This window comes from Panulirus ornatus, chromosome 73 (genome assembly GCF_036320965.1).
Source record: "Panulirus ornatus isolate Po-2019 chromosome 73, ASM3632096v1, whole genome shotgun sequence".
NCBI classification, from domain to species: Eukaryota; Metazoa; Arthropoda; class Malacostraca; order Decapoda; family Palinuridae; genus Panulirus; species Panulirus ornatus.
This window is the reverse complement of record NC_092296.1, coordinates 3,098,989-3,126,504: the sequence shown is the minus strand read 5'-3', so window position 1 is coordinate 3,126,504 and position 27,516 is coordinate 3,098,989. Positions and strand designations below refer to the sequence as shown.

At 38.7% G+C, this 27,516-nt stretch overlaps 1 protein-coding gene across 5 annotated transcripts in view; it reads left to right on the top strand.

The window, feature by feature from the left end:
• The first annotated feature begins 370 nt into the window (after nt 1-370).
• The window catches only part of gem (transcription factor CP2 like gemini), a 69,796-nt gene continuing 42,650 nt past the window's right edge, over nt 371-27,516 (top strand). Inside the window, exons 1-8 of one of the 5 annotated variants that reach the window (XM_071661224.1) lie at nt 371-720; nt 4,554-4,783; nt 16,642-16,846; nt 19,867-19,982; nt 21,179-21,339; nt 21,887-22,120; nt 22,789-22,911; nt 23,957-24,080. In XM_071661224.1, the coding sequence (XP_071517325.1) occupies nt 699-720; nt 4,554-4,783; nt 16,642-16,846; nt 19,867-19,982; nt 21,179-21,339; nt 21,887-22,120; nt 22,789-22,911; nt 23,957-24,080 (1,215 nt within the window). In that variant the 5' untranslated portion in view covers nt 371-698. Of the gene's footprint in view, nt 721-4,553; nt 4,784-9,483; nt 9,816-14,491; nt 14,640-14,696; nt 14,880-16,641; nt 16,847-19,866; nt 19,983-21,178; nt 21,340-21,886; nt 22,121-22,788; nt 22,912-23,956; nt 24,081-27,516 lie in introns of those variants that run through there. The other 4 variants (XM_071661228.1, XM_071661225.1, XM_071661226.1 and 1 more) reach the window with 4 other exon arrangements.

Here is a 27,516-nt window from a genome sequence, read left to right as displayed (position 1 = left end):
ACCTTACGGTTTGGAACTCATCACTGGCCAGTTCCAGGCTGTGTTGAGAATATCTGGTGAGATGTGGCATGGTGAGTGACTGACCAGATCTGTATAGTGAAAAACTTTACGAGATAAGAAAACACCAGCACGAATCTTTCTGTTTTCTAATACAACTGTAAAAGAAAATGTGTTTAGATAAGAATGTAATAAAGTTGTTGCGTCGGACGTGGACGGATATCAGTAATGAATATAACGTCTACAGTGAATTGTGTGTCTCTCCAACTAGTTAAACATTCCTAGATATATGTACATTGCTTTGAAAGCTACATGAAGATCTTTCTTTAGCGCAGCACTAAGATGTGGGACGCCTCGTGCAGCGATACGTGAAAGTCTTCTATGAATTTTACACAAAATATCAAATAACAGGTTTTATTGGTGTAGTGAAGTGCGCCCCCTGGACACGCCCCTCCAACACTGCCCCTGCTACCTGGGGCTGAGGACGTGGGTCTATCTACACGGTCCTGGCTTGGGTCTTCAGGGACCTGGCGTGTGTCTACATGACCCTGAGATGATGGAAGTCCTGTCAAAATCCTGTCAAGACTGGACAGGATGTTTTGTTGTCAAAACTGGACAGGATGTCTTTCTGTCAGGATGATATACCTGTCAAGACCGACCTTCCCTCCAGGGTGTTGCCGTGAGGGATGTGATCACAAGTCATGTTGCCTCACGAGCTCAAAGGTAATCATTATTTTGTTTCACGTCCTCAAATTATATTGATTTTCGTATTCTCTTTTACGTGCTTTTTTTTTTTTTTAAGTGTTCAAAAATTACGTTGATGTTGAATCAAGTGTCCACAGGATATCCTTGTTCGCTCATTTGTATTCACAGCAGATGAACCCCCCCTTACTTACCTTGCGTAAATCATCAAGTGTTGGGTCAGACGTTGATTGTAACATTACTTTTCTACTAATAAGCTACAGTACAGTGCAGAGCCCTTAAACTATTCTTGTAGTATCTATAGAAATTTCTCTTCTTTTTTCTTCGAAGTACTCTGATGAAGACGTACCCTTCTCTCGTCAGAATATGTGAATACCTATTCATGCGTATGGGGAGCGAGTTTGACACTCGTGGGGGGGACCTGTGTCTTCTTCTTTCATTGTTGTTTTATTGGTTTTCAAATTTTCAGTGGGGTCTTACGTGTACACCTCTCCTCCTGGCTTAGTGGGTTCCATGAGTCCACTGCTTCCACCTAACTTCCAGGATGTATGCCTGCATGTTGATGCATTAGTTAACAGTTTCTGGGAGAACCTTGCAAGAAAAAAAATGAAATTGCCACACATCTCTGGCGTAGGTTGATCCCTCGAGGTTATTCGAATCTACCCCACTCCTTCGAACCCAGACATTCTATCCTCCTGATGTAAGTCCCTAGCTTCCTCCCCCAGTTACACCAGAACCAACAGCCTTAACACACTCCCAAGGGTGCTCGCGCTGTGCCAAGATCGACCACGAGGAAAAATTTCTTGAATTCACCCAAAAGTTACTTCAAACAGCTAACGTTAGCGTAGGATGTTCTTCGAGCTGGTTTGAATTCGAAGAAAAGTCATATTGTCAGCCAAGTGGTGTGTGAGGAGATGACCCACACCTTGGGAACACACCCTACGTTCTTCGAGTATGGCTGGGTCTTCGAGACTGCGTTCTTCTTTGTGGAAAATACGATATTCCCTCCGTCAGCCATCTCTTTAGTAGATAAAAACACATGAAGTCTAACACATACAGCAGATGCAGGGTAGTCAAGGAGGGGACTACATTTTCATTGAGAGGGACGCCACAGGTGGGGGACTTGAGAGCAGAGGTGGCCCCTGGGAAGCATACAGTCTCACGACGTTCATTCTTGCCAGCTAATGGCTCTGTTGATGATAATGTAGTTGTGGGAAGCTTTGGTGAAGTCATCGAAGTTGAGAGCCGCAGAGGTCTTTGCGTTTTCTCGTAGTTGCGTTAGATGAAGTCTTGGAAGCTGACGAGGCCATGGATTGTTCAGGTCTTCTTTGTACCAAATTGCTGAGGGTTTTTGGAACTTGCACCGTCTACGTAAGACCAGTCAGTACAAAACTTAACAAAGTTAGGGGTCAGAATGATGGCCATGTGTCGTGACTCAGTGAGACTCTACGCTTTTGTTGACTTTGGTGCTGAGAAATGATTATGAGGTCTTCCAGTCAGTGAGATTTCTCCATCTATAACACTCAGGGAAGTTCCAATAATGGGTAATAAAGCTTTTATCTTTAGTGAGGGAGGGTTACCACAGACTAACCCACGTCAAAAGATAGAGGCAAAAGGGAGACATGATTACTCTTACGATACTGATCAATTTGACAAAGTTGAACCTGAGTTGGTCTTAAAAGCTCACAAAGAAAGATCAGTGAGATGACATGGGAAGACAGTATGGAGAAAGTGTGAATATATAGCTAACATTGGTAGTAAAAGCAAAGTGGGTGAACGGGGTAAGCTAAGTGAAAGTTATAAATGCTGACAATATAAGAATGTGGATTTTGAAGTTTTCATGACGGTAAAGTTGAAGAGATAAAGTCCTGCAGGTGTAGATATTCCTCTCCTTTCTGGTGACTGTCATAAGCTGACCTGTCAACGTATTTACATTTATCCGTTGGTTCTTGGTCGATGGTTCCAGGATGATTCTACATACCCAACCAGTAGCCTGATATGATCATCAAGTCAATATACCTTCCAATTATTTTCATTATGGAACTGGTACCAGCAGACTCAAGATAAAGTCACTATATCTTGTGTCAGTGTACTGGACAGTATTGCCACAGTTTCCCGGCCACACAGTCCTTGTGGTGTAGGCGTAACACTCCTTGCCATACACACCTGTCGTGGCTACTGACGCAAGTGACTCGTACTAGTGTTCCTCGTCACTTGTTGTGGGACACGGGATCAGTTGTGGCCGAACTGGGCATTACGCCGGTGTGAGAAGCCTATCTCAGACCCACCACCATCGGATCCCTTTCCTGGCTACACCTCAAAGTAAGTATAGTAATATATATATATATATATATATATATATATATATATATATATATATATATATATATATATATATATATATATATATATATGATAAAGTTTAGAAAATCCCAGGTACGATGTCTAACGAGTTCGATTAAAACTCATTGATCTTTGATAGGTGAGAGCTGGCTGTCAATGTGATGTGTTCGAGGGAAGTAATTAAACTAAGGAACAGGTCTCATGCAAACCAAGGATATTGCTTTGACTCTATTATGACTATTTAGCAGTCGACTGTCATTACATCTAACCATATGCAGACATACCGTCGTTGCTAGCAAGTTGAAATCGAAGCTTTCCTGACACGCCCTCAAATACCTCCTGGTTGTTCTGTCCACTGTATCTCCTCGTATTATCTCTGTACTTTCCTCGGGTTTACGGAATTTTATTTCAAATCTAAACCTCTCTCGCCTCCGGCTTGTAGTTCGTTCACCCGCCTCCTCGAGACCTCGCGAAACCTCCCACAGACTCACTCAACTTACAACCAACGAATACTCCATTTGGCATACTCGTATGAACACTTGTCCTCGATAAAACTCACCATATCTCTTTATCTTCACGGCCAACCACAGATTCTCTCTCTGTTCTGCATAGATCATCCGTTTTGTACTGCTCTTCTCAATCTTTTCTTCGAGGTTTCCACATCTATATATTAGATGGACTGGGACGATCATCACCATCTTCATTCCTAACAACCATTGTCACCACCATTATCCTCCGCCATTATCCTCACCACCATACGAGGATCCCTATCATCACTACCACCTCCACCCGCACCGCCACTAATATCACCAGCGTCACCACATTATTACCTCTGCCACCATCAGGTGTTTCACCATTCATCTGTCACTAACGGAAATAGATGACAAGTGTCTGGTCTTTGCGAACACCTGTAGTGGCCACAGCAGAGGCAGATGTTCTTATCGTCCATTATTTCCCCTCTTCATATATGATATAAATTCTATATCTTTATATATATATATATATATATATATATATATATATATATATATATATATATATATATATATATATATATATATATATATATATATATGTAGCTTTGCCCCACACCTGTCAATGCTATTTTCAGCAGAATTGGATGATTCTTGCGAACGTTTTTAAGTCTTGTTTGATACATGAATATATGGGCATTCTGTCCAGCCCAGAATTATGAGCGTATTTTTGTCTGTCAGATGAAAAGAGGCTATTTTTGTCATGCTGAGCAGTATTTTGTCACAATAAGACTCTTTTTAATCACATCTAAGCTTTGTTTTGTCAGTCCTAGAGGTATTGTTTTATCCTACTTAGTATTGCAGGCTGGATTATTTTGTCCAACTCAGCATTATTAGCATTGTTGTGACTGTCACAGTAGCTTCATTATGTCCAGTATAATATTGTATATATATTTTTTATAACTAAGACAACAAATGACCTTAGACCTTTCAAGCCTCGTCACTTGTGTTAAGGAATCAGCTGTCTGTCCTCTGCAGATCTTAACGCGAGCAGACAGATCAACAAGACAATGGAAGTGGAGACGTCTCAGTGCTTCTCCATGACGGAGGAGTCCGTGGACTTCGTCGACAGCACCAGCGAAGACACGAGCAGTCCTCAGGGCGAGGCCCTCCAGGACCAACAGTTTGTTGTATGTCCCTCCATCAGCCAAGACCTACAGAAAGTCGTGTTGCCCTACACCATCTTCTCCGGCGCCTGTTGCTGGACGGTATGAATCAGTTCCTTGATTGTTGGACCTCCTGATGCTACAGTACATATACCTTACACTTGTTGGCAGATACAACTTATATTTGATGAATACTACGTCAGCAGCAGCAATAATCTACTTCTACTACTTATATATTAGTTCACTTTCCTAGCTCGGATTAATTCATTGCGTATGTCAAGAGTATGAGGAACAGAATACAAATACAGAATACAAAAATGGAACTATTACTGAAAAATTTGACGCGCAAGTTATCTGTCGATCGACACCTGTTCGTCCTTGTTTTGCTACAATGATGAGGACATAAACCATATTTTAACGGTTCTGTAAAGATTTTTGACATATGCATCTGTTTATTTTGTGGTGATTTGATTGGCATTTGTCATCTTGATTTTAGTTTTGATTTTCTTGACGTAAATACGCGTAAGATAAATTCCTCAGGTTTCGAGTGCTTTGCACATGCCGTGTTCCACTTATGGGTTGCAGGAATATTCACTGGATGTAATTAGCTTTTTTTTTTATTATCATTAATCTATTGGCCATCATCCCCTCACAGGCATCTGTGAAATACGAGAACATGTAAAGTTCCCCTTCACATGTTCCACATCATACAGAAAACTGTATCACAAAGTCATCAATTTTGGTACTACATACGACAAGAATTGTGGCCCACAACTTGATACCTTCCCAATGCTTTCGCTGTTCAAATGCTTCGAGCGGAAATTTGCAAGCGTCACCATCCAAAAAAGCATTTTCCTCAATCTGCACAAATATTACGCGACATCTCTCATGCCACTGCATATCTTAGGCCACCGGAATATGGTAAAGAAATAGTTTAACTTAACCCAGTCTAGCTAAAGCCTAACGTTACATACCTAAGCAGCAGGCTTCCCTAGATTACGTTAGGTATATTTGTCATTACTACAAAATTTGTGTACTTTCTCAGGATGCGGACGCGCGTGTTGTAGTTGATGATAGATTTTGACAAAAAGGGATACCAGCGGATCCCTCACACTCTCTAGACTCGTTATGGACTGTGGGTTTTTACGTGGAAACCCACACGACTGTCTTTATCAAGTGGGCAGTTTTGAATTATAGGGAAATTGTGGAGTGAAACCATCAGTGCCACCAGTTCAGAATGTAAGGAACAGAACACTACCACTTTCTTAAAAACCTATCCACTAGAGGAAAGGAGACGCTGATGGCGTTACATATCATTTCCGAAGGCTCGTCTTGCGGGCATACGAAGACATGTATCCACCTGGCGTTCGAGTTTTTAGGACCAAATTTTTAGGCAAAAATTGCGGGGTTGACTTATACATGGGTAATAATTTTGATAGGTTGAAATCCGTGCATGATAGATAGAGCAAGAACTAACTTTTAGCCTCAGACATGAAAAATATTCACCAGTTACAGTCAGTAAACAACAGAAACGTAGGATATGTACCAATTAGCCGTGCAGCGTCTTCAGCAGCTGAAGCATATTAACTTACAATAGACTAACCTACTATTACAAAGTGCTCTCAGTAGTTTATGTCGAAGTCATATACGGTATCATAGTACCCAGAGAGCTACACAAAATACCGGAAATATAAACCTTTTTGATATTTCACACTTAACCTATGAAAGTCAGTAACTTTATCAAGTTTTTGTGGAAGACGCTGTGGTATTTTCCTTCTCCGTCTCAGTACAAAATCACTTGTTCATCAATCTTGTGCACCAACCATGGCTCATCTTAAAATCTGTGATGCCTAATTTCCTTGCTAGTTTCAAGGCAAAGATTCGAATTGATCCTCGAGAAACACCAAATCCATTCTGTCGGTTTTCACTGACATACTTTGCCACTTCAACTTCCAACTGTGGCCACTTGTTCCACTTTCCTCTGTTAGCACATGCTTAAGTTGTGCAGAGAGCTTTCTCCACTCTAACATTTTTTTTTTTTCCCGGATACCTTAAATTCCCTTGCTGCTGCACACTAGTTAGTCTGTTCTGCATATTCAGTTATTCGGAGCTTGAACTTTGCTGTGAACTTGTTTCTTCTTGAATCCATGCTGAAAAGAATATGGGTTAATCACTTTCGATCTTTTTTTTTGGGGGGGGGGGGGAGAGTCACGCAAATACCCTTACTATCTTTGTTTTTTTGTTTTTGTCATGTTTTTTTTTTTTTAAAGATTGATACGTCTAAATCAAAAGTGCCGTGACATTGTATTATATACAGACTTTTCATATTTCTGGAAAATAAGAAACAAGACAATAAGGGTATAAACACAGTTTCAACGTATAGTAATATCAAAGGCTGCTTAGGAAGGGCCGATGTAAAGGCAAAGCCATCACGACCAGGGTTCTGCAGTGCCAGCCTAGATGGTACGTGTTTTTCGAATCGTTTTCAGTTAAAAAAAAAATGTTACATCACAAATATATTTTACCTTAACTGTGCCTGAATGAATATATTCTTAAAGATAAATAGTAGTCTTGCTGAAACGTGATGTATTTCAATGTAAAATATGATAAAATACATGACAAAAACTAAAGACTTTCCCTAACCTTCCGATGTTCAAGGGATGTTACTCGTTTTTTCAATAGTTTTCGGTTAAAATAATGTCACATTACAATGATATCCTATTCATATTGTGCCTGATACAATACATTTACGGAAATGTAATATTCTTGCTGAAATGACTTATGTATTACAGTGGAAAATGGGATAAAATCATAACGAAAACAATCGACTTTCTCGTTCTTTCGTTGTTCAAAAATTTTTACCATATCGCTTTTCGAATGATTTTCAATTAAAAGAAACTGTTGTATTACAATAATATTCTATCCTAATTGACTTGAATGGAAATATACATTTTTACTGGCACTACCTGCGTTTCTGTGTAAAGTGCCGTAATGATAAATGGTAAACAAATTGCCTTCGGCGCTCGGTGTTTCAGGCTCAGTGAACCTCAGTTTATAAGACGTAGTGTTTTTTTTTTGGCAAGTGTTTTCTGAAATGAGTTTTATTGCCATTAGATATGGTGCTTTATTACCTTAATTTGTTGTTCCATTACCCTTAAAAACTTGGGTTGACGTACGTACACGAGTCGTATCATGAATTAAAGATTTCTTGGCAAAAATCAAGGGTCGACCTATCTACGAGGTAGACTTATACACGAGTATATACAGAAATTAGAGGTGTCAGATTCTATCCAAAAGGTACCCATCTGTATTCATAAGATCCGATCCCCTTAAAACACTCTTGTTTGCTCAATATTCTCATCTTAAAACTTATTAAGGATGCCGCCACCATTATTCATACAGAATACGTGGAATCCATTAGAACAGAACGAAGGTCCCAGATTTAGAAAACGCGCATCTACGAACTGATGAATTACCAATGATTTATTATAGCCATCCAATTGTTTTTCTCCTCTCTTAGGTCCTTCCTGAGGTGCATTTACACCTTTGGGATTGAGGTAGGATTAATGCCTTTTTTGACTGAGGAAATCACTCTCCATTTACAAATGTGTCATAATCAGCATCATATAGATTACCATTATGTGGAAAGAAACATGACCAATTGAAATCATATTATAAGGCAAAACTAAAAAGGAAAACGTTTTTTGTTAGATGTGCGTGCACGATAGTTCAAACGACGCGCGAATGAACCCCCACCCACCACCCTCCTTTGTTGGTAAACTATAATTCGGATATTCTCAACAGAGGACTTAGCCAAGTCATGTAACTCATATATTGTGTAGTGTGCATACACACCTGAACTACCTGCAACGCAGTGTTCATAATCTCATTTATACGCTGGATGAGTTCGGTCGGGCCACGCACATCATAATAAAACACCGCTAATTGAGCATGTGCAGGGAGATGTATTGTCATGCATTAATTCTAGGCTTTAGAGCGCTAATTTAACATCAGGTGTGCTTGTACTTCAAGTTTTTATATACCTTGGCTTGGCTTGGTTGATGGTAAGGGCTTTCACTTAGTTTCTTCGCCTGTGTTAACTGTTACATGCACGGAATAATGGGTCGCGGAATGATGCAACCTAGTGGACTATGGCATAGCCGCACATTTTTTACTCTTGGTGATGTTATTTGAATCTGATTAAATTTTCGAGCCGGCTAGGTATCAGGTCAATGTCGAGATAAGAGCAAGAGAGCATTGGAGACCCAATGACGAGAGCCGCTGCCATAACGTTGACCTAAGAATCTTGTTCAGTGCTGCATCAGCCATGCTTGCAAATACCTGAGGGTACTGCGTAGTCCTTTTTCATTAGTCCTTTTTCTCACTTCTGCGACGCGTACTGTGCACTAGGTAGAGTTCGTGGCCTCTGTCCTTATGCAATGTATATCATTTCATTGCGTATCGTCTCTCACCTCTTCGTATGACCTCTAGATACCATGAAATATTAAGAACATATGGACAATGCTTCGAAGTTGCCATTCCTTAGGTTTGACCTGAGTGTCCGACATTTAAGGAAACCTTTAAACTTTGACCTGCGGGTTGCTTTATGAAAATTTAGGTAAGCGAGATATCATTTAGACCTGAAATTGATATCTCACATTTTTTTTTACTTTTTTATTTTGTGTATTGTTTGTTGTGTGTGTGTGTATCGTATGCTGTACGACAACATGTCGCGGCATGTTGGCAGCGTTCCACCAACGCTCTATGGTACAACAAGTCCATAAACCCAAGTGCAACAGGAGATTCCAGAGGATCACTTTCATTCTTACTTACACTACCTGAAGTGCAAATTATTGTAACGACGATAGAAGTGACCACAAATGTATGTAACATTAATGCAGCAAATAGTAATGATAAAGTTATACAAACAAAACTGAAAACGGACCGTCAGTCCGACACGAACCTGTCAAGCCAAGAAAATTGGCAAATACAGATAAATTAATTGTGCTGTTCAGTGTACGATAAAACGCCTAAAAAAAAAAAAAATAGGCATATGCTTATATGTTTACGTCACTACGTCTCTTAATCTAAAAGAATAAATCGATTTTACGTTGATTCCATGAGACTTTCTAAGGTAAGACTGAGGTCTGCTTGAGTTATTTGAAAATAAATATCTTTGTCTTCACAGACAAAGGGTTTAATAAACCAAATGCTAACCTGCCTACTAACCTAACAAAGAAATGTTTCACTTAATTTGTATTAACAAACAATATTTTAGTGTAGGTTCTGAGGGGTGTCCATAAAGTTAGCAAGTTTAGAGTTTATTTTAGTTTTCGGTTTGCCAGCACTTCAACTGAACAACACCAGTCAGATGATTCAATTTCATTTGATTCCAAAAGCACTTCACCTTGTGTTTGGCGGCCTAGCATGATATAGTCCAACCTACTTCGCCCCTAGACCAACGCAGAATTATTGTTCATATAGGAATAGGTTGTTAAACTAGGTTTAAGATATGGAAGATTTCAAGTGAATTGTAAATTTGCTAATTCATAGAAAAACTGAATTCATGCATCATGTCTAACTTTGCCTCTCTGTGGCAGGGCCTGGAGGAGTGGGGATGAAATTTAAAAACGTAGATTCTTGATCACATAACAGACAAAGTAAGATTCTTGATCACATAACAAAGTGATAGATATGAATATCATGGATATAGGAATTTGTTGCCTTTTTTCCTGTCATGTAGGCTTTCTGCTTCAATCTTTAGGGGGAACATATCAGTCCTTCTTCAGCGCCTGCGTCAGCAGCTGCCGACCTCGTCTTCTGCTGTCTTCGGTATCCTAATCTATGCTAATAATCTGGGTCCCCCCTTATATATATATATATATATATATATATATATATATATATATATATATATATATATATATATATATATATACAATCTAAAAAATATGTTAATAGCGTCCATTACAATAAGTTATTTATACCTTTACTTTCATATGCCGACTGTTTTACGTTCAGAGTTGGGTTACAGATATTGTCGCCAAATGGAAAGCACTTCTCTCGCTTCCGTAAATCTTAAGGAAAAGTTGGGACACTCGAGTCGGCTACGTTCCGACTTTCGGCCTATCAACTGGATGGCGTCATAAGCCAAAAAGAAATAGAAGAAACTTTAATGCCTCTTCACGTAGATGGAAATGAGGTTAAACACGGCCGTTCTGTTCGTGAACCCATCATTTTCCTTCTTTTACGCATGGCTGCATGTGTTTAGTGCTGCTTAGGACGTGTATCAAGTAATGGTTTGGTGTTGTACATTAAGCGGACATATCTAAGTTCACAGATACTTTCTTCACATCCTCCCCTTAATTTACACCAAAAGTTTATCTAATTCGTAATGACCATATCCATCCCTGGCCAGTGTATCTCAGACGCATTACCCTACCTCTGTGTCTCCCTCATTGTCGAATGGCTACGTTCAGGTCCGGCTGTTGCACTGTTGACGTAATCTTCCTAAATTTGGTGTCATGGTGTTGATATTGCTGCCAGTACCCGAAGCCATGACTGATATAGTCAAGGAACCCGACATTGTGCAGTGTTGCCCGGCGTCCTAAGGTATTTCGAATGTTCGGGCCTCCAGGTATTCAGTGGCCAATTACATTTTTTTGTTTCATCTCCATTATTTGTAATCTGACTTGCCGTTTCGCTTTCATGTGTAGAGGATATGTATAATGTAACATGATAGCATCTCTTGTGCATTTCATGGTTCTAAACTAACTTGATTCGGCACAACATATCTGGCTTGTATTTTCATCTTATCCTCTGTTTTGATTCTACTGAAACTATTGCATACTTCCTTTACGTTTCTAACAATGAGGAAGGGGAGTGATTTCGGCCCAAGTGAGGCCTAACTTCATTCTCAGTTATCTAGCATAGCCAAGAGAGGAATCTTCATGGCGTTTCCCACAATCATATCCACGAAATTCTCGATCTCTTCGTCAGATGTCGCCCTCTTCACTACACAGCCACAGTTGTAGCTTTAATGACATCTGATCACGTTGTTAGAACTGTCTCCTGTGTTTCAACACCTTCTGTATCCTCTCTGGACATAGTTACGTAAGGAGGTACATGGGAACAATTTAAGGGATTTTCTTTGCTATGCTTATTCCTGAAATGACTTGAGCTTGTAACGTAATGCCTCTCTTTCTACGAAGAACTCCCAGCAAATACCATTGCTGTGACCATGAACTCATCCACCTTATCTTCTCTGTTCTCAACCCTTGTTAATCATAGACCAGCAATCGATCACGGAAATAATCCCTTTTATCTGAGTTAATCTTTGCTTATGTTAGGAAACAATGAACATCAACAGTAACTATGATGTCTAACTTTCCTTTAGGTGGAGAAAAATGTGCTGACCACTCTTAGTTCTCCCACTTAAACATATATATTTGGGCTGGAGCTGAGATCATTTCGGACAGCGTCTGCAAGCGTATCTTTCTCTTCATTTCCATCCTGATAACACTATCTTGCTGATAACGCTACATTCCTCGGGTAGTTCTTTACCCTTCATTCAGTAAAGATTGATTCCTTTCCCTCAAGATTTACCACATAATCTCTCATTCAGAAATTCCTCCTAGAATCCCTTATCGCAAAATGCAAAGAGACTATTTAAACGCGCTGAGATCGTGTGGTATCTGAGCTTTCACCCGTGCTTGGCCGTGCATCTCTCATCTGCCACAAGACCACAATTCTTCCTCCTTAAAATCTTCCATCCAGTTCGCTGGAGGGAGACGGCTTTGATCCTTCTCACCATCATCTCGTTACTCGGGAGTTTTCTCATCTGAAAAGTCTTTCGGGTCTCTCCTCGCTTTACCCTCACGCACTAATAGTCACTAGAATGATGTTCAGGAAGCAGGATGAAGTATTTGTATTTCTCATCTGCTGTAGTTGGTCCTCCTCATCTGTGAACCTCAGAGGGATCCGTTGCCTCAAGGCATTGATATACGCCAAGTCTTTGAGGGGTCAGACGTGAAAGTTTGAAGATACACATGGCTCCGCGTTCCCCCCATGCTTAGTAAATTCATATGTCATTTTCCCTCTGATCAGGAGGTAGACAGAAGCCACGTCAGGATGGAGGGTGCAGTAGTCCTGTTAAAGTGATGCCGGGACCACCTCACTCCTCTCGTCTTAGGTTCTGACTCGTCCCTCACACCGATCACCTGCTTTCACACCTTAATTCTTTTTCATTCTTTTTTTTCTTTCTTGTGCTTCCTTCCTTATATTTACTGAAGGTCTGACCTTGGTAAGGATTGCAGGCCGTGACCGTCGTAGTCCTTGGCGTGAAAAAGGAGTCCATTACTGTGAATGTGAATCAGTGACGACCTTAGGAGCAACACTGGTGCTCCTCAAGCGTCTGATATGTGTCGCTTGATCTTCGTCTCTCTTGATCTCTGAACTATTAACCTAATGTGAGAGGCTCCGGACCTGGGTTCGTCCTCATCAAGGCCATAGAGGGAAATATAAGAAGAGCTAAAAAGATAGTCTGGCCAGAAGAGGAGAGGAAAAGTAACATAGGAGTTTGGAGAAAGTGGAAAACTTGGTATTTCAGAGAGGTCAGATCCTACCTGTGAAGTAAGACATGCAAGAGTATAGCTGCAAATCTTGATAGTGTAAGGATTCAAACATCACAACAGCCAACCTTTGAGTAACCAGCGGCCACACAGTCATCCCGCAAGGCGTTAGCTTGCCCAGTGCTACACGGCGGAGAAATAGATGCAAGCACCCAGGTCTTGTGGGGTAGAAGGCTGAGGGGTAGCCACTGAGGAAAGATGGAGAGAGAAGCAACAGTGTGGCGTAGGGTAAGTGGGTCAAGTTTTGAGGTCAGCCTGGCAGAGTTGACAAACTAGACGACTTTGGAGTCGACTCTGTCAAACAGGTACGTAGAACTCAGAGGTAGCCAGGTGTGAGAACAGTGCTCCATACAAGGACGAATCAATCTTTCCTATAATCACAGGAAGTGTTCAGGGGAGAACTTACGGCATATGAACTCGGTTCCTAGAATGCAAGTGGTAGCCCAAGCTATTGCATTTATGTGTCGTTTCTGAGAGAGATTAGATACTGCAGTCATTTAGTGGAGCGATTACAGAGCCGTCAGAGGAGATGGGAAAGTTATGAGAATTAGGGAAAATTCCAGTCTCTCATGCAGGTAATATCGTGTCTCACTTTGCTCGCCATAAATTTGGACACAGACACATCTCTTGATGGGGGTAGACATCATCTAATCAAATTTAATGCGTCCCAGATCAAATTCATTTCTACAATTCTTCTTTTTTTACCCACATACGATCTGCTGCATGACAGGTTCCAGAGGACTGTATTAGTAAAGGATTCCCTTGACTTTGATTCATAATTTCAACGAAACAATTTTTCTTGCGGCAATAATGTATTATTTATTGCCAACAAATCTATTTTCAAGCAGCGGTAAAGTTGATTCGGAACGGTGTAAATTTAAATTAGGATGTGTCACAGACGATATATATAATTTTGCAAATTCAGCATGAATTATGACAGCCACTTTTTTTCCATGTAAATTCATATTTAATAGTTTATTCTAATATAATGTTGTCAAAAAGATTTTTTCACTTTAAAACACCAAAATCTTTTGAATGTCCAACTAAACATGTAGTTGTTATTCCCAGGACCTTGACTGAGAACACTAGGTCTTTTAAAAATCATTTCATCAATAATTATCAGTAAAATTTCCGAGAACATGTATTTATATATTATCATAGGACATGTTACAAGATTTTGATTAAACAATACTAAGACATTTACTTGATATTGACTTTCGTTTTTAAGAATGGCATTTTTTTTATATTTTAGGAACATTGCATTAGTGTATTTCCCGAGTGACCAGGGAATACAGCGTGAATTTGTGTGTATTTAGGATTTAGGGAAGGTGAGACACAATGTTATGATGCCATCTTATTTTAATAATTATGGAAGTGGAAGAAGGTTTGTACGATGTTGGCTGAGTATGTCAGTCTGACTGAGTCAGTCCTGAGGGGTTTGGTGGGTTGAGGGCAGACATGAGACGTACTTAGTCTGCTTGCTTTCTTGGTAATGAGTACGCAGAAGGGCATGATAACACGAGTTATGGGCGAGGCCAAGGGTTTCTTTACCCACAAATGTTGACGTAGTGAGTATATTACTTACATCTAATTATTAGATCAATAAAGGTTGCTGAATTACTTTGGGCTAGTTAACCTCTGTATTAGTTACTGTCATAAGTGAAAATAGCTAGACTTTTTCAAATATATTTGCAAAATGCAAGACTATTCTTTAGAATATGATTAGGCAGAATTGATATATCTTGGCACTAATTAGGGTAGTTGTTAACCTTTCTGACGTGCAATTTTGCTTGTCTTTTTTGGAAAAAATAATTTTTTGATATAAAAGAGTGGGTTTTTATTACATAGTTACTGTTATCCTTTATCAGTTATTCAGAGACGAAAAAGTTCACAAAGGTGGGCAGGACCTGGATTATGAGTGAAAATTTATGATGGCTCACAAAAAAAATCATATATTTATTCATAACACAAAGTGTATTGACGATCACTGAAGATTATTTGAAAGTATTTCAAAGCTCTTGAGTGTTTTCAAATTGGTTCTCACTGAAAGAGGAGAATTTTATACATGTACGTCTACTGAGTATGTAAACCCATGAAGAGGACATCACATTCAAGGGATTGTGCCCCACAAGTGTAGAACTCGCTTTCCTTACTGTAGGAATAAGTGTAACAGAACTGACTTCCAGTGTGAACCTCATGGTTAGACTACGAAAAGAAGAAAATCGTGACCTAACTTATGTTGGGTTTTGGGTCTATGATTATGCTGGGATTTACAACAGAATGGGTCTGTGTATACAGTGAGATCCCTCAAAATCCAAGAGGGTTGCATTATGGTCAGTACAATACGCATGTGATATGGTAGGTTATGGTAGGGTAAGACACCCAGACAACTAATGAAATATATGTGTAACTTAGCAGTTTATTGCTTTTCTGATTGTATTTTTATGATTTTATTCTGTGCTATCCATCCTGATGATGTGATCCTGTATATCCCACTGTGTGGTGGTATGTACTTTTCAACCTAACCTAACCAAACCAGACCAACTTAACCCATTTTAATGCAGAAATACTATTATGAACGTGATTTTCTTAAGCTGGCTGCTGGGTCTCCTGCAGAATTATGGGTGTGTTTCATCAAACCTACAGTAGTCCTCTTAGATTTTGTTGTCTTGTGAAATAGCAACTTAATATAGGTAAGATTCTTGAATATGTTTAACACTCCAGCGAAGTCGTAGTTAACTTAAATTTTTGGTAATTATTAATTGTAAGGGTGCCGGAATTTAGACTAGATTTTTTTTCTATATTTTTACAGGATTTAGAATAAAATTAGACAACAGGTTTTAATTTTTACTATTTTTTTTTTACTTTGTTGCAGTAGACTAAGAGGGCTATGAAAATCAGGGAAAATGAAGGAAATGGCAAAACTAGAAAAAAATCATTTTTGAATTGTCATTGTTGCAATGTTGGTATTGTACTTTTCTTTTTAGCCCATTCAGTATGGCAGGCTTAGAACCTGATATCAACCTGCATGGCATTTTTGAAAAAAGTTCTTCCAAGTTATGTCCCTTAAGGGGAAGAAGTGAGAGGTAGATGGTGCTGGACCTATGTTTAAAAAAAGAAAAATCCACTCTCCTACTGGAATAGCTTCTGTACAGAGTTATAGGTCAACCCTACTAATTCCAAATGTATTCTAACTTTTTTATCCTATTATTCTCTTCAACTTCAGCCAGAAATGGAATCGCTTATTTTTCAGTGTTTGAATTGTAATATGATGATTTCATTTCATCCTAAAGCACCCACTTTCTTTCCTCATTTTATTTTCTTTTTCAGAATTTTGATAGTTATCAGATAGAGAGTGGCATGGGTGACCCAGGCTCTGGGGGAACCAGATCAGGAGAAGTTTGCGGTGGCCGGACTCGCAAACGTATCCTAGACCCCCTGGAAGCCCATGAAGATGACAACAGCACTCGCCGTCTTGGTGTGTTCACTGAATGGCAAGAAACTATGAAAAATATAGGAGTGCCAAACAAGAAAGGTAGGGCGTGTGTGACTGTTGCATGTGTAGAAAACAGGATATTAATGGTGTTTAGATGTAATGATAATTTCTGTAAGTGGTGTTTTCTTTTTAGTTATGAAAATTATGTTAAACAAGTTTCTAAATTGATTTTTTTTCGTAAAGCTAGATAGAGTGAAGGGTTATTACAGGAGAGTAGATGTGCTCTGCAAACTTTTCCTTGAGCACTGGTGCTGTGCACCTTTCCCACACTTTGCATAGGAAAACTCTTTCTCTCTCTGTTTATATATGTCTGTTATCATTACTCCAACCCAATTTGATTAGGTATAACAGTTATGTACCACCACAGCAGCATCACTCATGCATTTCTTTGACTCATTCCTGATGTTTTAAGGTGAAACATGGAATTTTACACTTAAAGAAGCATTTCTGAATATTTCATTCTGAAATGCATAGAGTATGTATTTAGAGGAAATGTTGTACCAGACATCTGCAACATGGTGACCTATTTTCTCATGGGATAAGGGGTTTTTGTTCCAGGGTCTCACTGTAATTTTGATATTCACACTTTCATCTCATATATACGATCATGATAAATCATATATGATGAATGAACTAGAATATTTCTTTTAGTGTATAGAACATGTAACCTGCTGCATTTGGTGCTGCTTTGCTTAAGCCTGTATCGTATTTTTTTTTTGATGATTTAATGGGTATATTTCAGTATGATAAGAATCCAATCTTGAGTATTCGTAGTTTCATTATTAATCTTTTATTGTTTTCCATGTATTTTTGTAAATGATCTATCTGCTCTGCTATTTTTAGTATGACTGGAGAATGTTGCCATATTTCTCTATTTTCCTTATGAGGGTTTTTATGCTCTGTTGTAAACATAAAGATGAATAATGAAACAGGAAGTCCAAGCTTACAGGGTAGCTCTTTAAAGTCTAAACTAATTAGGAGCAAGGCTGTGGGTATGTATTGTACCTCAGTGACAGAGGAAGATGATCCTTTGGTCCATAGTGCTTTAAGGTCTACACTTGCCTTCCCTACAGATGTAGAGGTATAACATTTATGATGCTTATGTTTCAGCCTGTGTTGGTGTGGACTTCAGCACAGTATAATTCATCATTTTTGTAGTAATGATAGTAGTAGTTATGATAACGGAAATGATAATAATAATGATGATATTTTGTTCATACCTAATTGCCTTTCCTGCCATAGTGAGTTAGCCTGAGGAACAGAACAGTGACCTCACTTGTTTACATCCACTCCTATCTGTTGTGCATGCACTGAAACCAGAGCCATCCATCAACAGCCAAGCCTCACAGATCATTTTGTGATGTAACTTTACTACTTTATTGACATCATATACTCCAAATACAACATGAGTCCAATTCATTCTATAATTTGCACGCCTCTCGCCCACTTGATTATCCAGGCCTCCACTCCATCCTTCCATCTCCTTAATTCCCCATACTCCCTCCACTTTTAATGCAAAGATCTTAGTCAGTCTTTCATTCCCTATCCTTTTGCATATGTCTTAACTAGTTCACCATACCCTACTTGGCCCTCTTGGGGTAAACTTACTACCACACCTCTCTCTAACCCTGTCATTCTTTACATGATCAGTCTGACACACTGTACGTATCATCTTTACACATTACATTTCTAATTCACCCATCCTCCTTTCCTTTGTATTCAGGACCCAAGACTCCTATGTATACATCCATATTGGGACTACTGTACCATACCCTTAAACATATCCTTCTTTGCCCTTAAAGACATGCTCCTTACTCCATCCAAAACCTTAACCCCTTCCATTTTGTGACTCATTTCACCCCCCATTTCTTCATCCATCATCTTGTCCATCTCCCCCGTATCCTCCCCATTTAAACTTACATTCAAACTAACCTTTCTCACTCCTCTGCTGCATCTTTACCTTGATTTTGTTTGCAGTACCTCTCATTTCTTCTTTTACACATTCTTCCAAACTTTGGCACCGTCTTGTTGAGTTTCTGTATGGAACCTGCCACCAGACTATCTTATCCATAAGCAGCCTTTGATTCACTTTTGCTGCTGCCACTGCTGAACTGTGAAGACATCATAAATCCTAGAACCAGACATGCCTTCACTGAGAGCCAATACCCCTCCTCCCTTTCCACTAGAACATGCCTTACTCTCCTGTTCAGAACTTCTCACTACATTTAGTGTCTTCCTATTCTGTAGTTCCTTTCTCAAGATATCCCTGTCAAGCTCCTTTTCTAAGGTATCTCCCAAACTTTCTTATGCTTTACCTAGATCCTGAGACGTTAGGTACAGTACAAACCCTTTTGTTTCTCCTGTCATTCCTCGCACAAATCTTTTAAAGCAAATACATATTCACACATGCTGTACATCACTAGTTAGATGATCTGTGTATGCCCGTACCTTTTCAGTCACCAGTATCCCATGCACCTTGCCAGGATACTTACTTAGCAGACAGTCTCTATAATTTAGAAATTCAGTTTTATCCCCTTTGTCCTTATACAAGGGCTTTTTATATGCATTTTACCAATCCACTGGCACCTCACCTTAGTCCAGACAAACATCAAATGGTTTGATTAACCATTCAACTGCACTATCACATTCTTTCTCTAGAAACTTGCATATAATCCCATCCACCCTTGCTGTTTTGCCACGCTGCATCTTGTGCAAGGTTCTCTCTGCCCCTTCTCTTTTTACAATAACATTTACCATGACTTTCCTACTGCTTGCCATGCACAGCTTTATAAGGTAGCACTAGGAACAGAAGACATTCTATTCCTGTTTTGAGAAGGTGGGAATATCAGTGGGGAGGATCCCAGCACCCTTTTTAGTTGTATCATGCGATATGTAGATGTTTAGGTAGTATTCTTTCTCCCCTATCCCAAGGAATAGAATAAATGAATAAGGGTGTATTTAGAAATGTTGGTTCATTGGTGAGTTTTATAGCATGAATGAATTATAATGAATTCAACAGTTTTTTTTTTTTTCTTAGCTATACATCATATTTATTTCAGGTTTTATCACCATGGAGGGAAGCCACCAGCGACATTGGGAATCAGAAGACATTGATCAAGGTCTTGCAGATGATTTTGATGACTCCTTGTCAGGATTAGGTGTTGACATTAGCACAGTGAGTGATATTGCACATTTGCTTATACATTGCTTGTTAGTTGCCAGATATATAATTTTCCATTTCCCACACTGTAACATCAGTGATGCAGAATTACAATAATTCGTATGTCAGATACTTTCCTTAACAGTTTTTGTAATGTGAGACTCTGGCTACAGGCAAAGGACAGTGCAACTTCCTCATACTTCTAACACGGAATCGTGAAGCTTATTTCCTTTTGCCATCATAGATTATTATGTATATGAAACTCAGGTTTATATAGGTCAGGATAAGTTCAAAAGATAGGACCAGTAGAGATGGATAACATGTGCAGTGCAGTTGGAATTAGTAGGACATATGGAATAAAGAATGAAGATGTGAGGATATTGTTGTGTAAAAAAGTTCAGTTTTCAAATGGTATGGCCATGCAGAATGTATGGCTGATGGTAGGTTGGTCAAAAAAGTACATAGTGCAATAGATGGTACAAGGTGTCGTGGTAGGTTTTGAAAGAAATTGGTAGATGTACATACACACACATGTATGTATATGTGCATGTATGGTTGTTTATATACATATATATGCCTGTGTGAGTGGATGGGCCATTCTTTGTCTTTTCCCTGGCGCTACCTTACTGATGCGGGAGATGGCAATCAAGTATTATGAAATGAACGATTGATAATTTTTTTTCATACATATTCCCCATTTCCTCCATTAGAAGGTAGCATTAAGAACAGAGGACTGAGCCTTAGAGGGAATATCTTCACTTGGACCCCTTTTCTCTTCCTTCTTTTGGAAAATTTAAAATGGAAGGGGAGGATTTTCAGCCTCCCACTCTCTCCCCTTTTGCTTGTCTTCTATGACGTGCAGGGAATACGTGAGAAGTATATATATACCCTAGCCTGAGCCAAGTACCCATTTTATTGATTAACCCCCCAGGGGTGGATGAACATCTGGGTTGAGTGTGGACCAACTGCTGTAACCTATGCGTTTGACCATGGGCGGCCCATGAATGTATCATGGTCAGGAACACTAACCACTACACTGCCTGTAATTCCAGGCCATAGGCTTTCTGTTAGAATTTTTACATTGACCATGCTGTGTGAAAGAAGGCATCATAAAGTTATGTTCAAAATTTAGTTTCCTCAGTTATTTAGCAATAATGTCAGAAAACATGCCTCTAAACCTTAATTTTAGTTTTCATTATCTTTCCCAACAGGCATCTTACAACATGAGTGAAGCTTTATTGGCTCTACCTACTGTGTCGCAGTTCAAAGAGGAAGCAGCTTCACCAAACCAAGATAAATTGAGTGTTACATCATCCACTCCAGCAACATTTGATGAATCTTCACAGAGCAATACAACTGATAGACTTTTCAAGTGAGTATGATTTGATGCCTGTCCATCTGTATGCATCATAAATTCCTCACAGTGTGATAGCTTGATAGCAATAATAATTCATGCTATCTTTCTGTATGTTTGGATCTCTTCAAGGCACCTGAGACACCTCTGCACTTATGGCCAACTTGTTCATGCAATACTCAATAGTTGATAGATGCTACACTCAGGTGTATGGGGCACTAATTCAAACCCCTAGATAATCAAATATTTTCATGTTTATGAACTGTGTTGTATTTATTTCTATGAAGATATCTGATTCCATATTTAGATATTTAGCTTTGGATAAGGATTCATTGTAGCTTTGAATAAGTAAATAAGTGAAGTGTAGTGAAATAACAAAGGAAAATTCTATTGAATGCATGACTGAATCATGAAAACTTTTTAAAGTTTTTATTCTAACCAAGTGGTAGCATAAAGACATAAATGACAGATGCAAATAGAGAAGAAGCTGCAAAAGTGTACTCTTGTTATGCTTTCACTTTTGCTGTGTATTTATTTACTGTATAAGCCCTTCCTTGTTCTGTAGGCTTTTGACCAATGATGGTGTATCTGAAGGTCCACCACCAACCATTCATCAACTACTCCAGCAACACCTGGCACCTGGAGCCAACCAGGCAACACATCCACACCCAGCAGCCACGACTACAAATTTTGTTAACTGCCATCATGCTGCTTTCTCTTCCATTTGTTCTTCAAGTACAGAAGCCTCACAAGACCCAGTCTCAATCTCCTCACGAAATTTGTCTTATGAAGACAGTAGGTAAGGATATTGATATTATTGTATATTTCTTCTGAGATGTATATGGAAGGTAACACAGGAAGGGAGGATTTCCAATCACCCAATCCCACCCTTCTTAGTTGCCTGCCTTCTGCAACATGCAGGGAATACCTGGACAGTATTATTACCTCTGATCCTCATTAATCCATTTTCATGCAGGGAGTAGTGTCATTTTATAGATTCCCCCCCCCCCCCCCTCTCTCTCTCTCTCTCTCTCTCTCTCTCTCTCTCTCTCTCTCTCTCTCTCTCTCTCTCTCTCTCTCTCTCTCTCTCTCTCTTGTAATATTAAGTTCTCATAATCTGAAAGGTGTTTTTTTTTCTTCTCCAGGATAATAGCTGTTGCATATGAAGTTGTATTGATTCATTATGATATTAAGCAACAGGTAGTACAACCCTCCATAGTTTGCTATGATTTTACCAGCTCAAACAATGTGTTTACATCATTCTCCAACTTAGTGCTAGTGAGAATTATTTGTATGAGATGGCCGTACCTACCAGTAGAATTGAGTGTGCAGATGGTCAGTATCTAAGGTATTTGAGGTTGATTACTCACAGCATCTTGCTTTGAATGAAGGAAAATGTAGCATGATTCAAATAAGAAAAGATGGCCGTGAGTCTGTTGTTCATAGTTCTGTAAAAAAAAATTTCAGATTCCAGTACATATTGGGTGCTGCAACATCTGTAGCAACAAAGGTGAATGAAGAAAGTTTATCGTACCTGAATCAAGGCCAGTCTTACGAAATCAAAATAAAAAAACTAGGTGATCTCACAAGGTAAGCCTTTTTTGTTTTCTTTGTGTTTTAGATTGTAGTGTTGATTGTTTGAATTAATTGGAAAGATTTTATAATGTTTGTTTGTTGTGAATTTCAGAATGGGATATATAGTTTAACATGTGGTATCAAGTTAATCCAGATATTGGAGTAAGATATTCCACTGTATGTTTTGCATCATTTTGGTAACTTTTTCCATGGTTAGAAGGTAAAAGGCATAGATCTTGCAACAGAAACCTAAAATGAGCTTTTGACAGAATATGATTTACAACCACTATGAGTACCTTAGAACACACATTGCATTTTTCCCCTACATGTAGATGTATTAGGGTGAGTAAATTGTTTCATCAAGTTTTTTATTATTGTATAATGAAAGAGCTGGAAACTGACATATGATCATATGATAAAGAATGAAGAGATGAAGTGTAAATTTAGTGCTGGAAGGCAGGAAGTTTCATTGTAAGACGAAGAAGGTAATGAGAAGTATGAGTTTGCAGAAGCATAAGAAATTTTGGGATTATCATAGTTGCTTCAGTGGTTTGTTGTATGTTAAGTTGCATCTGAATTTTGTCTGTTATGATAGGAAAAAGCAGAGAATGCTGGTAAACTTACTGTATTGGTATCAGGAACTCATTCAAATGTAATTGTGAGAGATATACTTGATAAATCTTTGATATGGATACCTTAGAATGAATCGGAATTGAATAAGATGATTGGAAATTGTGTTTGTGTAGAATTATTTTGAAAAGCATAAGATAAAAGGACAGAATTAAAAAGAACATTTGCAAGAGAGTACAGAATTGGAAAGAGATGTTGAGCCATGGAGTTTGGGGGAAGTGTTTGCTGTAGTACCATTTTGATTGCAGGAAGTTGACAAGCAAAAATGATACTTTGATCAGACTGATAGAAATGATGAATTGTCAGAAGGTTAGAATTTCTGTGTGTGAATTTTTGAAAAGAAGAATGTTTTATGTTCATTTAGCCCTGTATATTTTTGAAATTTGATATATGAATGTTATAATGAAAATTTGGATTTATTTACTTACAGCTGTAAGGGAAAGCTCTACCATAGTGTTATTCGAGTGTGTTTTCATGAGCGACGTTTACAATACATGGAGAAGCAACAACTTGAGAGTTGGCGACAGATGAGACCAGGAGAGAGAATTTTAGAAGTGAGTGTAATTGGACACAAGGGTTTGTATATTTAAAACCAATTTCTCACATGTGGACAAGCTCTTTGAACTCTTGCATTTGCATGGCTGGGGTTTGAAGTATATTTCACCCCTTAAACATATTATATTCATAAAACATATTCATAAGGAATCACCATCTTCAGAAATCATAATACTTATGATGCTTTGTTCGTTGAAACACTGTGCAGTATCCCTTCCATAACTAAGACACCATGGCACAGAGGTCATGTAGTGCTAAGTGACCAACCACCATAATTATTCACTTGCTCCAACTTACTTAGAGTATATCATTGACCATGACTTCTTCACCTTCAGCTCTGGCCTAAAGAGATGTTAGGGCAGCATGTTGTTTTTTTTGTGTAGAACTAGTGCCGCTGGAGAAACCATCAGTGCCAACCAACACAGTACATTGGTGATTTTAGGCATGTATTAAATGTGGGGAAGGCAAGAACATTATCTCAGAAAGCAAAAAGGGTATGTTTGAAGGAATAGTGGTTCCAACAATATTATATGGTTGTGAGATGTGGGCTATAGATAGGGTTGTGCAGAGGAGGGTGGATGTGCTGGAAATGAGATGTTTGAGGACAATATGTGGTGTGAGGTGGTTGATCGAGTAAGTAATGAAAGGGTAAGAGAGATGTGTGGTAATAAACAGAGTGTGAGGAAAGATTGACAAAGAGGTGTCACAGGTGGAGGGAACGAGGAGAAGTAGGAGACCAAATTGGAGGTGGAAGGATGGAGTGAAAAAGATTTCGAGCGATTGGGGCCTGAACATGCAGGAGGGTGAAAGGCATGCAAGGAATAGAGTGAATTGGAATGATATGGTATACTGGGGTCAACGTGCTGTCAATGGATTACACCAGGGCATGTGAAGCATCTGGGGTAAACCATGGAAAGTTTTGTGGGGCCTAGATGTGGAAAGGGAGCTGTGGTTTCGGTGCATTATACATGACAGCTAGAGACTGAGTGTGAATGAATGTGGCCTTTGTTGTCTTTTCCTAGCACTACCTCGCGCACATGCAGGGGGAGGGGTTGTCATTTCATGTGTGGCAGGGTGGAGATAGGAATGAATAAAGGCAGCAAGTATGAATTATGTATATGTGTTTATATGTATATGACTGTGTATGTATATGTATGTATACATTGAAATGTATAGTTATATTTATGTGTGTGTGTGTGTGGACGTATATATATATATATATATATATATATATATATATATATATATATATATATATATATATATATACATATATATATATATATATATATATATATATATATATTTTTTTTTTTTTTGTATACTTTGTCGCTGTCTCCTGCGTTTGCGAGGTAGCGCAAGGAAACAGACGAAAGAAATGGCCCAACCCCCCCATACACATGGATATACATACGTCCACACACGCAAATATACATACCTACACATGTATATATATATATATATATATATACATGTGTATGTATGTGGGTTGGGCCATTCTTTCGTCTGTTTCCTTGTGCTACCCCGCTAACGCGGGAGACAGCGACAAAGTATAATGAATATAAATAGATAAATGAATCAAAAGAGCTGCTTTTTGTTTTTGGAATAAAACATTTTACTAAAATTATTTTTATTTTCTCTTTGATATTTAGAATATCTATGGGGCTCTGCTTATTGTAGATTCTTTTTTTTTTTTACTTCAAAACCTATAATTCTTGGCATTGGACAAGCCTTCTGATCACTTAGTTTGAGCTTATCCCCTAACCATGTGTCTTTGATAGGAGAGATAAGGACAGATCCTGAGGCCTAAGTCTCCCATGTTATTGCTTTTGTCCAAGTTGGAAAGTGCCTTCCCATAGAGACTCATAACAGTTGTCTTAAGGGGATATTCCTTATAGAACATTTGGAGACTTGTAGTTGCATGCAGTATAGAGTGATTTACCATGTTAGATGAGGGTGACAGGTCATTGCATAGGGTGTCTTGGGATGTATTTCTGTTGGGCTTTGGTTGTGTACCTGGCTCTTTATAGTGAGTAAAACACTACCCTGTGCTGTTGATTAAGCTTCTCTGAGACTTTGATAAATTGTGCTGGGATACAATTTGATTGGAACTTTGGTTTTGCTGGGAAGGCTGTGCAGGGGTTTGTTGTTGCATAATGGATGAAGTGTTTTGTATGGACTGTATCTGGCCACTGAAGTGCCAGAAATTATTGAAACTTTTAACCCAGAATTCTTGAAGCTAGTTCTGCAAATGTTATGTATTAAGGATAGGAATACAAGCTTCATATGTCTTTAATGATTTTGATCCACTTTGGTACTTTGGAGTAGACAAAATCTTCATAACTCACAGGACTGGCATGTGGTTTAGAGGTGACAGACAGATTGTAGTTTGTCTTCAGTAGTGTCATTTGTGGCTGCAACCTTGAAATTAGTTTCTTTGCTCTGACGACATGGAAAATACAGTGTCTGATCTGTTTATTTGGGTGTTTCAATGAAGTATTTGGTCACATGGATCAGTTTTCCTGTGGAATACATATCAGTAACTCAGTTTTTTCAAGGAAAGATTGATATGGGTGTGATACATCCAGGAAGCTTACTTTGAAACTGTATTTTTGGCTTGTTTGCATTTCAAGCCATACCCCATAGTCTGTGGTAGTGCACACGAATGCACATCAGCCTATTAATTAAAGTAAAAGAGAGGAGAAATTTCTCATCAAAAACAGATTTTCCTCTTCCACAGTATGCAGCTGCCACCTGACTACTCGCACTCTGATTTTTGCAGATAATTGGGGCACTAGTGGATTGTAAGTATTTAATGAAAAATCCAGATAATGAGAGTTCATAAGTGTTTAAAGTGAGATTAGATAGATTTTGCATTTTTGAAATAGTAAGAAATTTTTAAATGATGAAGGTATCTTATCATTTTTTTACATTGGTAATGATATTCTTGTAACATCTTCCAGAATATCATTAACATGGCAAGAAGAATTTTAAAAGTACTAAGTGTAACCAATCTTTCACATTATGATAGATTTCTTTATTTCTGTCTGTTATCGTAACTCCATTTTATTTCGTATGGGATGGGTTTAGTGAATACACCCTCTCAGGTCCCACATCCTCAGATCATGTCCACTATGCTAAGGTGAAAATGATACAAGCACCTCCAAATTATTCATGTTGCACATTGTTTCATTTGGAAAATCCATGCCCTAACCCTTCACACAAAATGACTTCATTGCACATAATCAGAAATAGTTTTTCCTGCATCCAGAAACGATGAATATTTTACCTAATACATCTGTCTGTCACATCTTTGGTCTTCATCTGTACTCTCATCAGATCTACCATATATACTCTAATGGCCTGTTATGAACTGTACAACCACGTGTCTTTTAACCAGTTTCCTTCTGACACCATGTCATTCTGTTATCTCTA